Source organism: Lagopus muta, chromosome 10, assembly GCF_023343835.1.
Source record: "Lagopus muta isolate bLagMut1 chromosome 10, bLagMut1 primary, whole genome shotgun sequence".
NCBI lineage: Eukaryota > Metazoa > Chordata > Aves > Galliformes > Phasianidae > Lagopus > Lagopus muta.
Genome location: NC_064442.1, coordinates 12,960,131 through 12,975,420, shown reverse-complemented (window position 1 = coordinate 12,975,420; position 15,290 = coordinate 12,960,131). Strand labels below are relative to the sequence as shown.

The 15,290-nt window shown below is 40.4% G+C and overlaps 1 protein-coding gene across 4 annotated transcripts in view; it reads right to left on the bottom strand.

Moving 5' to 3' along the window:
• TCF12 (transcription factor 12) overlaps positions 1-15,290 on the bottom strand; it is a 151,891-nt gene that overhangs the window by 21,316 nt on the left and 115,285 nt on the right. For all 4 annotated transcript variants that reach the window (XM_048955773.1, XM_048955774.1, XM_048955772.1 and 1 more), the window contains 5 exons: positions 9,087-9,192; positions 7,828-7,967; positions 7,380-7,524; positions 5,701-5,765; positions 1,812-1,890 (listed from right to left, as the gene is read on the bottom strand). In XM_048955773.1, coding sequence (XP_048811730.1) covers positions 1,812-1,890; positions 5,701-5,765; positions 7,380-7,524; positions 7,828-7,967; positions 9,087-9,192 — 535 coding nt within the window. The remainder of the gene's footprint in view (positions 1-1,811; positions 1,891-5,700; positions 5,766-7,379; positions 7,525-7,827; positions 7,968-9,086; positions 9,193-15,290) is intronic.

The window sequence follows — 15,290 nt, the reverse complement described above, 5'->3', positions numbered from 1 at the left end:
AAGTCCAGATTCATAAATGAAGGTAATTAACTACTGGAGCAATTTACCAAAGGCTTGATAAATTCTGTATCACTGAAATTAAAGAGGGGGAGGGAGAGAGGGGGGAACAGAAGGAGGGAGCATGGGTAACTGTAAAGCAGATGCTAAGTTTGTGGTTGAGTAGGACTTCAGTATTATCTGCATCTATCAACTGCTCTCTGAGTCACCAGAACCCGGAATAAAGAATGTCAATCAAAGCGCAAACTGAGGAGTTCTACACTTAGCAGACATCCCCACAAAGGTACCAGCAGTAAATACAAAATCCAAATTCTGGAGACCTGAAACCTGCATTCTAAACGCAGCATCTAGACAGCTCTCTCCTGCTCAGGAAATGTAGGTGTGGGATCTCATCAGGAAACTTACACTGGGTTCTTCTAAACTGCAAATTCTCCAAAATGTCAGAACGTTTTCCTTCAGCCACGGAACTATTTTCAGAATTTGCTTTCACATTACGAAAGACAAGAGTAAGAACTTCCTGGTCTGGCCTGCCTTTTCAGCATGACACAGCTACACACGACTCTTTTGTCAACTGTAATCACTAAATCAAAAACTCCATTAATCCCATAATTACTCAATTTATCATGGATTTTTCAGTTACAGAACAGCTGTTCAGGTATGCCATATCAGATACTCCCTAATCCATTAAGTCCACAGATAACCCAAACAGTGATCGTTAAACACTGGTGACGTATGAACGATTCACATTTTGTGAGTGACATTACATACACAAACAGGCAAATTCACATCCATGTGTGTATGCCTGGACTTTATGTGCAGTGACTTGACTGACTCACCTGCATTACCCAAGTTTTCAACTAAGCTCATTCTGTACATCTTTCACTAGAAGCTAATTTTATTAAAAAACAAAAGGAAACAAAGCAACTCTGGCAAAAAATGTGACCATCAGCCAGGAATACACAGGGGTGAGTTAAACAACTGAGAATGGGAAGTGTTTTACAAACTTTAAATAATTCAGCGAACTGCACTACAGGAAAGAACAGGGTTAAAGTTACATCATCTTGCTTGTAATTCTAGTTCTTTGTTAAACAACAAATTTAAGTCAATGGAGCTTTCACAGTCCTCTCTGTACAGAGAACAGCTGTTCAACTTTTACTAGACAGCTGAGGCCACAGTATCTGTGAAAGCTGCACTACCCACTAATAGCTGTAGGCAGCTGCCCATAGTTCATCTCCACACTGGAATGCTTCTTCCCACATTCACACCAGTAACACACAAAGCACAGGTGACAGAGGTGCCTGCAATACACAGCCTTTATTTTGAAAGAATGCCAGAAATTCTTCTCCCATAGAATGAAAGCATTCATGAAAGATATGAATGAAAAGCTACCCTGTGTAAAAAATGATCTCATAAACTACTGTATTTTCATTAGAGGGAACAAACACCTGCTGTGTGTCACTGAACGCTGCCACAGAATTTCTACATATAGCTTAAAACAACAAATACACAAATCACTCTTGCTTCCTTCTCTGCAACAGCACAGATCTGTACAGACATTTTTATAGTTGATTTAGTAGTAGCAGTATATGGTTAACCAATGTTTTCTAAGATCACTTTAGTAGAACTAATTTTCCATGTCAATTGTCAGGATTTAAGTGAATGCTCATAAAATATTTACAAATCCAGACTTATAAAACTAGGCTTAACGCAATGGAAAAATCAACAAAATACAGGATTAACCATGTAAGGAAGCTACTGCTGCTCCCACTGTGACTGCAAGTCAACAAACAAGTACTGGTAAACAGTATGCATACCTGTAAGTGGCGATGGTGATCCAACTGGTGTTGATGGATTTGATGGAAAACTACTGCTGGTATGATCAGGAGAATAAATCTAACAACAGACAAGAAGTTTTTGTATCAATACATATAATACAAAGTAAAAGAACTACTAGGATTTCTTTGCATGCTTTTAATTGGCACTCTTGATGCTGGCTTGACAAAAAAAAAATCCAATAAAACCCAAACCATAGTTCTGCTTTTTACACTTTAAAATGTTCAGAGAACTTTGATTTTAAGGCAGTCATCAAAATAAGCACAGCCCATATTTGATAGCAACACAAATATAACCATCGTCCTGCTACTTCAACAATAGAAACGTCAGTCTTTTTATCAATGAAGGCAAACGATGTATGCAACCCATATGTAACAGCGCACAGATAATCAAATCATTTCAGAAAAACACAGAGCAATAACAACTTCCAAGTCCTTAGCGAGAGAAGAGCTTTTATAAGCCAGTGTATTATCTTCTAAAAATTAATTCATGAGAGAAAATTGGGAGAAAGCATTCAGCTCTCATTACTGTCCATACCCCCAACACAAAACCATGCGGAATTGTTGCTTTTAATACACACTGCCGCACCTTCAGTTTTTCTTATTGTTTTATCAGTTGCTCCCTTCAGATGAGAAATCTCCACTTGCAGTAAGTTAATCCTTGCTATTAATGTAATAAAACGCCCCCATAAAAATAGAAGACATAATACCCAAAGCTCTAATGAGAACTTAAAATTTCAAGATTCTTCAAAAAGTCATTTTGTAAAAGGAATTGAACAGACTTAGAAGCTGACTACGGACTGGAGAACATATTTTGTACAGGTCATCAGTTCAAACCTGTTTTACTTGAGCAGAGACCAGGATTTGTTAGTCATCAGACAGCAGTTAGGAAAATCTTCCCTGGCAGAGTGGTTGATGTCTCTTCACGCAGACAATGACATTTCAACATTGAGCTGACAACTGAGACTTGGTTAAGCTGCATATTCTGTTTTGTGAACTGACAAAAGCAGGACCCAATAAACCAGACGCCCCTTCCGGGCCTGTCATACTTTCACATTAGAAAAGACTCTCACCTCCTTAACAGAAACACCTCATCCCTTTCACACACGCTACATAAAACATTCTGAGAAGAAAAGTAACATCACTACAAAATAAATCCTGGTCAGGGATCAGGCGTCAGTACGAGAACTGCAAGGAGCTCCACAGACAGATAAAAAAACTGAAAAATAAAATTCTGCCAGGATAAAGGAGCTTCAGCTTTCTTTGAACTGACTGTTTTCCAGCACTTCACCTGCTTATTTTATTTCACTGTATTTTCTAAGAAGAAAAAACAACAGCAGCAGCAGAAAGAGCCGCAAACAACCACAAAGCCAGAACTCATCCTGCATGCATCCCTGGCTGCTCTACTGTTAAATGACCAATGATGAACAACCCTGACACCTTCTGCCAGGCTTAAACGGTAACATGCCTCATTTTACAGCAACAAATGAGACTCCTCCTCCTATCAGTCATGGTCCATTCCGATCAGCAGGGTGCCAATATGCCAGGGCCTAATGAAAAGGCTCTCAGACAAAAGCCGCACAATTGAGAGCCCGCAGAGCCAAACCTCGGAGCTGTTAGTCCAATTTTTTAAACACTACAGTGTACATTTCAGTTAGGCTTTGTTATGCTAATGTTATTGAGTCTAAAGCAACAAAGAAACTTAATTCATGAATTACTTTTAGAAGTCAACTTCCCTACATTTTCTTTCCTTTTGTTAGGGGACCAGTGGCTATTTAACTACCAGATCCTACAAAGGGCTTTACCCCAGTTCTGAGGTAGGAATCAAAACATAAGTTATCACAAAGAGGTCTGATATAATCAGCAAAGTTAAACAGCCCTCCTGTTTGATCTCCTCTAAATTAAAGACCAAGTGTTTTGATTTGGCATTAGGCGATGAAATAAACCAGATGTTTCTCCTGCCATATAACCCTCCGTGGGCACAATCTTAAAGGGTTATTGTCTGGCAAATGTTCAGGGAAACACATTAGAAATGGCACGAATACCCAGATTTTCTTTTCTTTCTATCTATACTAGTTCATTATCCAAACTAATGCATAATCCACAGGGCTTTGGGAACTTTGTGTAAATACTTTCATGTACAATTCTCTTTCTTGCCTACCCTGAGATTAAGACCACAATTATCCAGGCTTAAACCTAAAATAAAAGAACCTTTGCAAATGTATTATCTGGCCTTACATGTTTAATCACATACTATTCTGTATGGTCTTTAATACCTAAACTGAAGAACAAATGTCGTATCCTCTGATGTTTCGCACATGAAAGGCCTATTGTGAGACGTACATCAACAGAATTCTGCAACTGGAAATTCCTCCCAACAGTTGGAGCGGTAGCGTTTAAAACCCTAACAGAGGCGGCCCGTCGATCGAGCTGCCGTGCTTACTGCAGCTTTGTCCACACGGACAGATTTCCACAGCCGTCTCTCCATCAGAACTCAGGCTCTACCTTCAGCAGCAAGGCAGCACTGAGGCCCAGCCGTGCCCCCGCTCAGCCCGGCGCTGCCGCCCCACTGCGCGCCCGCAGCGCTGGGTGCGTGCGGCTCGGGGAGCAGATGGAGGAGGAGAGGGATTTTGAGTGTGCAGACTATGGCATGTGCTGATAGAGCAGATGGAATGCATCACCATCAGCTACGACAGAAATGATTTATGGAATGACCTGGCTGCTCCTGCCAAGCAGCAACATGGGATGACAGAAACAAGTTTCTATGACAACCAAAGCCCACCCACCAGTTAGATTAAACACTTCTGCCCCGACTTCCACTCCCAATATACTTAGAATTTTTCTCAAAGCGTCAGCCTCATTTTCTCAGCTAGTGATTTAGGCAAAAACACCCGAGGACCTTTCAAGCAGAAAAAAAAAGACAAGAATATAATAATAATAATAATAATGAGAGTAATGGAAAACATCACCAAGTCCCCCAGATCTCACTGGACAGCACGTCAAACTTAGAACAGAAATCTGCTAGGGCTGCAGAACAACAGATACCCTGAAACATTCACAGAGTATGCAAGCACTGCTATTCCTAGCGCTGAGCTGATGTCAGTTCTTTTCTAACAGGTCCCAGCCAGACAAAAAGGAGAGTGTTAACTGCCCTGTGTACTTGTGAATTGTTGTCCTGTTGCTTTTGGGAATTCAGCAAGCAGATAACATTTTTCTCCCCAAAGCCAGCAGGTCAGAGTTCTCCTACCCAATATGGACATTACAAACATTATCAGATCTCGTAATCTTTTAACATATGACCCTTCCAAGGAAGCAGAGTAATAAGATCTGTGCAACTATGCACATTTGCATTTACTGATACAACTTTAGGGAAACAGTGTAACCCAGGAATGATCTTTAGGGGCTGCAAGGCAGTCATTTTTATCTAAAGAACCAGTCTGACTACTTGCTAAGCAAAAGTAGCAGTACAAGGAACACGAACAGAAGAGCATTCAAAAACCTCAGTTTTACAGGGCCACTGAGAACACATTTTGAAACTTGAGGCAAGACCTGCGCCATAAGTAAGATTAAAAATATGACTAACTAGAATGCTAGAAAAGAATACCTAAATTTGTTATGATTTCTGTTTACTTTGTATAAATAACTTCATTTTTCAGGTGCTCAAAAATTTAGGACAAATGCAGTTCAAAAAGAAGTCAAAACAAGTCTTCTGCGAATGAGAGCATCATTTTCCGCTTGTCTTTTTGTGGACATCAGTAGAGTTTCTTCACATATGAAATCCCAATTTGATATTATAAAACGAACAAAGTTAAATAAAGGAAGCAACGGTCAACATACATCATTAAGACCTGAGTATTTAACTTCTACTCACAGATGCCAATGCCTTCCCAAGCGCATCGCCTGTCTGTGAGCCTCCAGCACCATTTCCTCTGTTTCCTGCAAGGTGGAAAACAAACCCAATTCTTATTTTCAAAGCTGAGAACTTCCTTCCTTTTTAATATTTTATTCATCACAAAACAGTTGAGAAACCACTGGTTAAATGGATATTGAGGAAGTCACTGTCAACAGAATCAGTTTGCATTATACTTAAAAATTTCATTAGAACAATCAGATTTAAATTTAGATGTTCTCCTCTTAAAAAAAAAAAAAAAAAAAGACCAACAAGTAGTTAGAAAAAATGACTGAAATGGTCGTCTCAGACCACCGACTAAAGACAAAAACAAAATACTAATTATATTACTGCAGCTTATTTCTAAGCTATTATCACAGAAGTGCTGCAAATTTCCTAACTCTGAAAGCTGAATGCACTGAGCAGCTCCTTGTACACCTCCTTGCTCCCCTGCTCTAGCTCCTGATGCTGTACTCATTTTATTTTACAAAATCCCTGAAAAACTCTGAACCACGAAGCTTTCTGTTGCTCCTGACTTTGCTGTCCTGTTGCATGCAGGCATCTTAGTGTGCCCTTTTGTTCTGAACACCAAACCAAGAGGAAGCTAGGAGACCTGCCCATTAGAAGCACAAGAAGGACCTGAATTCTTTAAAGCATCTCATATTTTGGATAAAGCAGAATCTTTAAAAGACATTCGTTCCACAATTTATCAGCTTCCAGTCAAAAACCTTACTGTGAGCAAGACCCATTCAAACCTGAAATCCAAATCATCCAACTCCAATGTTGTTTTTGTGGCATTTTAGAAGCAGATTCATTAATTGAAATTCTGTTAAAGATGCGAGTTGAAAACATATTCCCAAATCAAAGCCAAGTGTCACTGCTTATTTAAAAGGAAGCCAAGTGCAAATCACATCAAACTGAAAAGGGTCATCTATAACCATTTAATTTCTATGTCTGTATCAGAAGAGACGTAGTGCATCATTACATCTATGATCTTCAGAAGAGGGGAAAACTAAAAAAGAGGCCAACTGTCAAAATAGGAAGCACTTATTTCATCTGTGTTCTGATCAGAAGCTGATCAAAAGGATGACAAAGGAAACTGATCAGATCATGTCATATTTATCAAAGATGGACACGGAACAGATTGAATTATACTTTGTGCTTTCTAGGATAGCATGGAAGAGGCTAAAACCAGACATGGCAGTGGCTACTCAGTCAGCCCCAAATCAGTTACAGGAGAAATTTACCATACAGCTCACAAACCTCCCTGAAGTCCAAAGAAACAGTCTTTCTGCTTTACTCCAGCACAATATATGGGGAATACAGGAGCTCTGAGCACTGTAACACCAGACCTGCTTATGGGAATGCTCATCTATACAAAACTGTAGAGGGATAATTGCTATTAAATGAATGCAATTTCTTAAGCATACAAGTTGACTGCAAAAGCAAGCAAACCAGTAAATTGGTTGAAAAACAATGTGGCTCACCTCAGCCATACTGAGAGCAGAAATGTCACAGTGGTTTGATATCGCTGATCTACAAGCACACTATCAATTAAATCTTAATGATTTGGTATATGGTGCAGCCTAAATATCATCTTCTTGTAAATAAAGAAAAAAGGAAAAGGAAAAAAAGAAAGAAAAAAAAAAAGGACTTTTTACCCAGAATATTGTCTGATCCATTGACAGGTGGAGTGTGTGAGGCAGCTACGTAAGGTGAACTGCTGGTACTGCCACGATGGAAGCTAGACATTGGAGGAAGACTGGCATTTATATCCGTAGGTGAGACTGAATGCGGGGGATAGCTCTAAAAATAAGAAAAACAGACATAAGACATTAAATAGTCTTTAAATAAATGTCAATATTTTAAGATACTGAATATACAACACCAGCTCTTTATTAAAGAAAGCAACTTGTCCATCCTTTGAACAGATCAATATACAAACACCTTTATATAGAAAATAAAAACATGTAAATTGACACAGTAAGTTTATGACTTCTGACAAGTGTTTTCTTTAACTGCCTACATGAGCAGTGAACAAGACACAAATTCCTGCAGGAGAGATTCCCCCCACACAGGCACACGGGTGTGAGTCCACGCGGTACGTACCAAACGGTCGTGTGCGTGCAGGCTGCCGTAACTGCCAGACTGCGACATGTGGGAAGAGGAGCCTCCCAGCATTCCACCGTAGCCAGGCTGGCTCATGCCATTGGATGAACTCCAGAGGTCAGAAGAGTTATGGGTCCCATCTTTAATGAAATGTATATTTAATCATAAAGAAAAAAAAGGAAGACGTTGCATGAAGAAGAGTACTGAATTCTGCGTTTACAGATTTATTTGAAAAGAATATATGGTTCAGCTACTCAGCAGCAAGGAAATGGTGCCTAGTTTATACTGTGTCTCCTATGTTCCTTTCACCATGCTGCTGCTATATTTATTATTAAAAAAAAAAAAGAGGCTTTGGAGCTGAAATGCAATCCTACCACAGCTGAGAAAATACCAAGTACTTCTGCTAATTACACAGACCTTCAGCAAGGCCAGATTTATATCAAGAGTGTTGATAAAAATTCCAGACTATAGAAATAATAAAAAAGGGAGCTGAAGGGAAAGAAGTTTGGCTAAGGAGAGCTCATCATAAACATACAGTAAAAAAAAAAAAAATCTATTAATCTACAACAAGCAATTTATAGTCTAAAATACCTCAGTACCACAAAAATATGAAAACATTTAATAATAGTAAATTCAAGCAACTGAAATTACTACGTTACATAAGCCTTAAACCCAAGCATATCAATGCAGCTTTCCTTCTGCAGTACAAACTGAAGTGCTCTGTAAACTGCCATACTTAGAGGCTATGCTTTCAATATGCTCCAAAAGCTCAGAGTGCAGCATGAGCTACTTGTATGACGTGAGGCCGTGGAAATGAATTCTGCTCTCGTTATGTTCAATTCAAAACTCCTTATTTTTGGCGTGCTGGATATACAAGCATTTAAGAATCTGGACTGTTAGTTGACATTGCACAGTCAAATTCCAGAACAGTCAAGAAGCCCTCACCTCATATTTCTCTATCACTCCAGTGTGCTGCTCTGAAGCCCCCACAAATCAAAGGATGAGGGATTCTGTCCATCTGGCCTGGTGTATAATCCCCTTAAATTTCAGTCAGCAATTAATGTCAGGAGAAAAACTTTAAATCAACGGACAGCTCCCTTCATCTAACTGTTTAAAAAGTATATACAGCACAACCATAAGATCTAGAACAATATGTCACTTGAAGCTTGCCCGCTGGTTCCACATAACAGTGGCTAACTTCAAATTCCTGCCTAGAGAACAAGTTGTATCACCCAGATAGAAAAGTGTTTTTTACTAACCTTGCATAAAGAAAGTGCTAGCAAACATACTGCTTGGTGGCTTAGGAGACGGGTAACTTGGAGATTCTCTGTTGAATTCATCAGAACTCGGAGATGGTGCATACACCTAAAGATTGGACAGTAATAAAAGCACTTAGTAGTAAAGTAATAAATAAAAGCAGCTAGTAACGTTTGAGCGTCACGCATTAAGAAAGCCTGAACAGCATACAGACACAGAAAACCAAATAAAAAAAAGAACAGTGTAGCAAGCTGCAGCATTTGTTGCCCTTGTTTTATTTGCTTTTTAGCAAGTTGCCACAGTACAGTGGAACTACAGTAGAATGATCCCAACAACACGCTTTCTGGTGTGCCAACTCAGCCAGGTGGCCTGATAAAAGCTTGAATGCTGATTTTGCTTTCTAAGTGCACAACTCGTACAGACTTGTTGCTCAAGACTAAAAAAAAAAAAAAAAAAAAAAAAGCAAGATAAAACAACTGGGCCCCAAACAAATTTTATTTTAAAACAATTGTATGCCTGTTTGAATACTTAACTAGCTGGCATCCCAACAATCAGAATGAAAAAGAACATCCAGTGACAAATGGAAGCACTTCAATGCAAGCGTTTTATCATCCATTCAGAAACTCGCACGCCTTTGTGAAGTTATCAAAAATAAACGTAACACAAGTCTTGTGGAATAATCTTCTAAGTGCAACATCAACAAGTTGTGCTTTTTTCCCCATGCTGGCCTGGCATTAAAGAAAGCCAGCAATGTGCTTCTTTCAGTGTAACAGCACCCCAGAATGACCATTTTCAACTTGCAAAAGAACAATTTCCTTAAGGTAAAAATTATAAGAAGCCAAACAAACATAATGATTAGAAGGATTTCACTACAGCAGCTCTGGAAAAATAATAATTAAAAAAAATATATATGCACATATCTGTATGCATACATGTAGATATTATACATGTGTGTATATATATACAAATATACATATACACACACATACACGTAACATACACAAACACACAAAGCATATTAGGAATAATTCTGATCAAGAAAGCCATACTGAGTCTTGAAGGACTCTGCTCATAATGTGACCATGCAATTTCTTCATTAAGTCTTTGATTTGATACACACAGAATACTGCAACATGACTAATTTATACTGAAAAAAAATTAATACAGTGGTGAAGAATATCGAAGTGCAACACTGAAAACAAAGCCCATTTTTACTACTAAGTAAAAAAAAAAAAAAAAAAAAGGTATTTTTATTTTGAAATCGTTCACCTCACTTGTATATTCATAACGTTTCAGATAAAAGAAACACGTGAAGAATTATTTTAAAGCCTCAAAACCTACACGATGCAACTTCAGATGGTGCACTCTGCCCTAAAATTCTGAAGTGGATATTTTTATCCATTTCTATGCAAACAGAGGCCCCGGGCGTACCTACAACTTTCCCATCTCCTCCACCCCTTTCATGGCGTGTTGTTTACCAATCAAGAGAAGGGACAGGAAAAACAAGGCAGCCAACAAAAAGCTTAGCCTGCTAAAAGAGAACTATTGTTCTCCGGAAGGTTGAATGTTCTGACACGGGTATTTAGAAAGCGAACTGGGTAAGTCCCTACCGTCATTTGCATCCCAATACCCCTCCTCCCAGCTCCCCGGCCTGCTGCTGTCAGCCAAATGGCCGGGCATGTGCCCGCAGACAGCGCCTGACCGCTCCGAGCCGGCTTACATCAACACAACCTCGGCAAAATCCACCAAGCTGCACGATGACGGCATCAGCACCGGGACGCCGGCACGAAGCTGGGGCTCAGCCGCCGACAAAAGCACGTAATGAAACGGCCAGGGGACGGGAGAGCCGACAAAAGGGAGTCAAGTGCAAAACTTAGGGCTTTTAGCTGCGCGTTTCTTTCCGTGGTTTTGCAACAAAATAAAGGGAAAAAGCTATTTTAGGAAAGAAAGCCTTTCCGAGGCGCTTTTGTTCGGTATTTTACTTGCAAATTTTAGGTCTCAAATAAGTGTAAAATAGGGATGCTCATCAAAGCTGAGTGACAGAATGACAATATGTTATAAGCCACAGTAACAGTACATATGTATTTACTATATATGATGAATGCATGTATATTCCATGCCTCTGACATATTTTAACAGAAACGTCACTCTGTCAAATTGTAAATACTCCCAGTCCTAAGACTACAAACATATTAGGCAAAACTGGGCTTAATTTACAAGTTCCGCCGCGCAGAATAACGCAGCATATGCTGGAGCTGATGGACAATCTATCACTGTCACAGGACAGCAGGGGAAACAAAGCTTTATGACATTCAGCACTGACACGAAGATGTACACTGATTAATGTGCAATGATCTACGATGACGAACGACACTTTTAAACCGTAATGTTATCAATTAGATTGGTAAATACAAGCTTCAGATTACAATTTTGCCGTTTCGCGCAGTCTGACGATTTCTAAAAAGCAATTATCTCGAAAGGCAAAGTGAACTGAAAACCTCCTACAAATGTATCACTTGCAGATCCGTAAGTAGAAGCCATTTACATACTAAAAATGTCACGAATTACATCAATGTAAGAGAGGCCCCCTCGCACAGCTACATGAAAGCCCTCGCACAGACACGTAACTTGCTGTAGTTTCTGCTTGTTTTGGTATCTTAACTCTAGCTTGCAAAAACATAGCTGTGATGTTATGAAGCTGCACTTGTGCCAGTCTAGATTTTTCAGATCAAAGAGCTCTTGCGGCAAAACACAACTGATGTGGTCTCAAAGACTTCATTAACTCCAGATGTGGGGAAACGGCCAGCCAATTCCACAAAGGGAGCAAGTCTCTTTTAGTTACAATCAGAACTACCCACAAATTAAAACCAGGCCTCTGATGTCATCTGATCACCTGCAGATGAGCTCCAGGTTTTTTTCTGGTTAATGACCTAATCATAATTTTTATGTTGTGTTACTCCAAAAATATTTAAAAGAAAAGGGGAGGATTTGCTAAGATTAACCTGAAGTCCATCAGATGCGAAACAACAAAGGTTTTCAATCAAGAAGTCGATGATGAAAACCACAACGGGAAGCGGTGGATCAGCTCGGCCGGCTCGCCGCCCTCCTGGCCCCGCACTGAGCAGCCTGCCCAGCACAGCCTGGAGGCAGCCCGTGCCCCAGCCCCACAGCGTCCTCTTCTGCGACAGCTGGGCAAGGCAGTTAGAAACACGATGGGGCTGCTCGAGACGGTCTCTTTTAGCTGTCGAACACTGCCAATCCAGGAAGCATCGGACCAGTTTTTCCTGGCTGCCGTTCCCACTAAAAGGAGGAACGCGGTCAACAGGTCACCCTGCCAGCCACCTCCAAAGCCTACAGAGCATCTCTCCCGGAGGCACAGGATGCGCCTCAGCCGACCAGCACAGCGCTGCCCTATGAATGGGAAACTCCCTTCCATAAACACCCAGAAAGAGTTTTTCAACTGACTGATCGAGGGGAGGACTTTTTTGGAGCTGTGCTAGAACACCCATTAATCCTAACGGTGCTCTGCTTCTGAGGGCTGGATGGCCTCAGAGGAGGGAAGTGGGACAAATGAGTTGCAAGGAACATCAAAGTAAACACCCACTTCTGTCTCCTCCGCACCCCAAACTGCTCCACATTTCTCCAGTGCAAACAGCAGGATGATGACGAAGACGGTTTGGGGGCGGGGAGCTGAGCTCCAGAGCGCAGAGCTGGGAAGACATTATCTGTATCCATCGGGTCTGAGCCAAACACACGCATCATCCCCTTCTCAAATCCGCCATTGTTATTAACATACTTAACAAACACTACCGTAAGGTTCAGCCCGAACCTCATCCATCAATCAAAGGATTATGAGATGTGCTTCTAACAGAAGTGCCAATAATGTGAACGTTTGGAGATTCGGGTTTTCCAAACTCAACTCTCAGTAAAACTTGAAAGTCTCACTCTATGAATGCATTTAATAAATATGACAGAGTCTTCCCCTTGGCATATTTCCTCTCAGCCACGTCTCCCCTAATCTGTTTCAAATTCTTAAATATTTATCAATGTTCAATATTAATGTTAAAAGCAGATTACAAAACAGCAATGAAGCAATCAGAGCTTACTTCTGATGAGCTCATGCCATGTCGAGGCCGAGTCTCCCATCATGTACACTATTTATGAAATTACAAATTACATTACTCACTTAATTCCCAGTTATTAACAATTTTTGGAAGTCCAGGACAATTATTTAATGAGCTGCTGGAGACAGGCAATTTTTTGAACGCAGCAGAAACGGATAACCTTCCCTGCAGCTTGTAAGCTCTGCTAACTAGCCCAGCTACATTCCATCAGCATCAGTCATGCACTAACCAAGTGTGCACCGATGAATGATTTGTACATGTGGCAAAATTTTACAGCGTCTATCTGCAGGTTTTGTGGCAAAAGCTAATTCTGCTGAAAGGCAGCTCTGGGAAAAAGGAGACTTGTTTTCATGTTTATGATGTTTCTGACAAAATCTTGTACTAAAACCTCCCTGCTTTACAGCAAGGCAGAAATTGCCAAAAACAGAGGTACACTTCTGTTTAGTTGATATTTAAGCAAGATGATAAAATGAAGAGGGGCTCTAATATACAAGCAGATCCATATACCACATCCTAAACCCTATTTTTGTTTCTAGTACCAGATGTAAGGGTTCGAATGCTTCCAAAGCTCTTCTCACCACGCAGAATGAAAATAAAACAATCCTCAAAGAGAGCAGAGCATCTGCCTTGCCTGCAAAGCCAAACAATTTTTAAGGATGGTATAAAATTTAAACTCCTTGAAGCAGCTAAACTGAATTCCATCTTAAGTAAACGTTTATGCAGTTTAGTCGTTCTGTATGTGTCCATTCAGGTAGTTTTGAAACGCAGAACCCCACTGCCATCACACAAACACCTCCTAGCTTCTCTCCCCGACAGTGACAATTTTCAAGTCGTATTAAAATGTGATAAGTCAACTCATCAAAAAATCCCAAATTCAGTTTGTTCTTTTGACTTTCGAGTAGGGAGGAAAAGCACTAGAATTAAATATGTATATGTAATATTTGAAGACTCTTTGTCCATTTTGTTTGAAAAACAAATATTTCTTGCCATCCTTTCCAAACTACTCTGTTACTAAAGAAAGCAGACATCTAAGTATTCAGAATCCCCTAGTTAAAATCAGATTTTCAAACAAACAAACAAAATCTATGAGAACTTGAACTGAATCAGCTCATTTCTTGATGTGCTCTCTCTCTAGATGTCGGAAGAAGCTATCACAGTTGTGTGAGGAATCCCCATCACACCAGTGACCACAAAGACAGATAAAGCAGCAGAGATAAAACGCTATCTTTTGCATCTGGTGATCTTCTTTCCCCTGAACTCGCTAGTGCTCTCCATTTCTGTGCTTCCAATAGCCTGCTGCATTTCTACAAACAGACTGCAATATGTGCACGTGATTATGAAAGCAATTCCTCCGAGCAAGTGGGTGTGCATTACTCTTTGGTGCACACATTTTGAGAAATATAGATCTGTCCCATACAGCACCTGATCCCATCCCCAGCTGCTTTCATTTGCCCAAGGAAATGGACATAACCTTCGTTTTAAGGCATCAATAAAGCGTGCTGCAGACAAGACACCCTTCTGGCAGGGGACCGCTGCTCACTACATCGGCAGTTTAACCCCATGGAGTGGAGCAGAGAAAACTCTATAGGGCTGATGAGCTGGAACCTGCAGTACATTTTGGTCGTCTGGGGAGGGGAAAAGAGAAGAACAGTGAGAAACAGAAGAAATCCAGCTGACCAGTACTTCCTACCTCTCTTTATTCAATGTCCACAGCAGCGCACCCCAGAGATTCTCCAGACGATCTTCTATTTATCCTGACTTACAAATGTTAGCTTTGACCTTGTCTAAGTTGCTGCGAGCAGCACATGGTACAGAACACATTTGATTGTACTTTTCTGCCTGTAGCTAACTGGCCCAACGCTAACAAAAGCAGAACTGAGCCACTCTTCCTAACACCTGGCTGCTCAAAAATTTACTAACTGAAAACATTTGGCATTGATGTTAAAAGACGCGGTACATTATTTACTGCATAACAGCTACAAATAGGCACGCTGTCAGGTCACCTAAGCATCAGACAGCAGTGTTAAATACCTTTAGCTGTGCTGTAACTCAGAGCAATGGCCGCAGGACAGGCATCTTCTC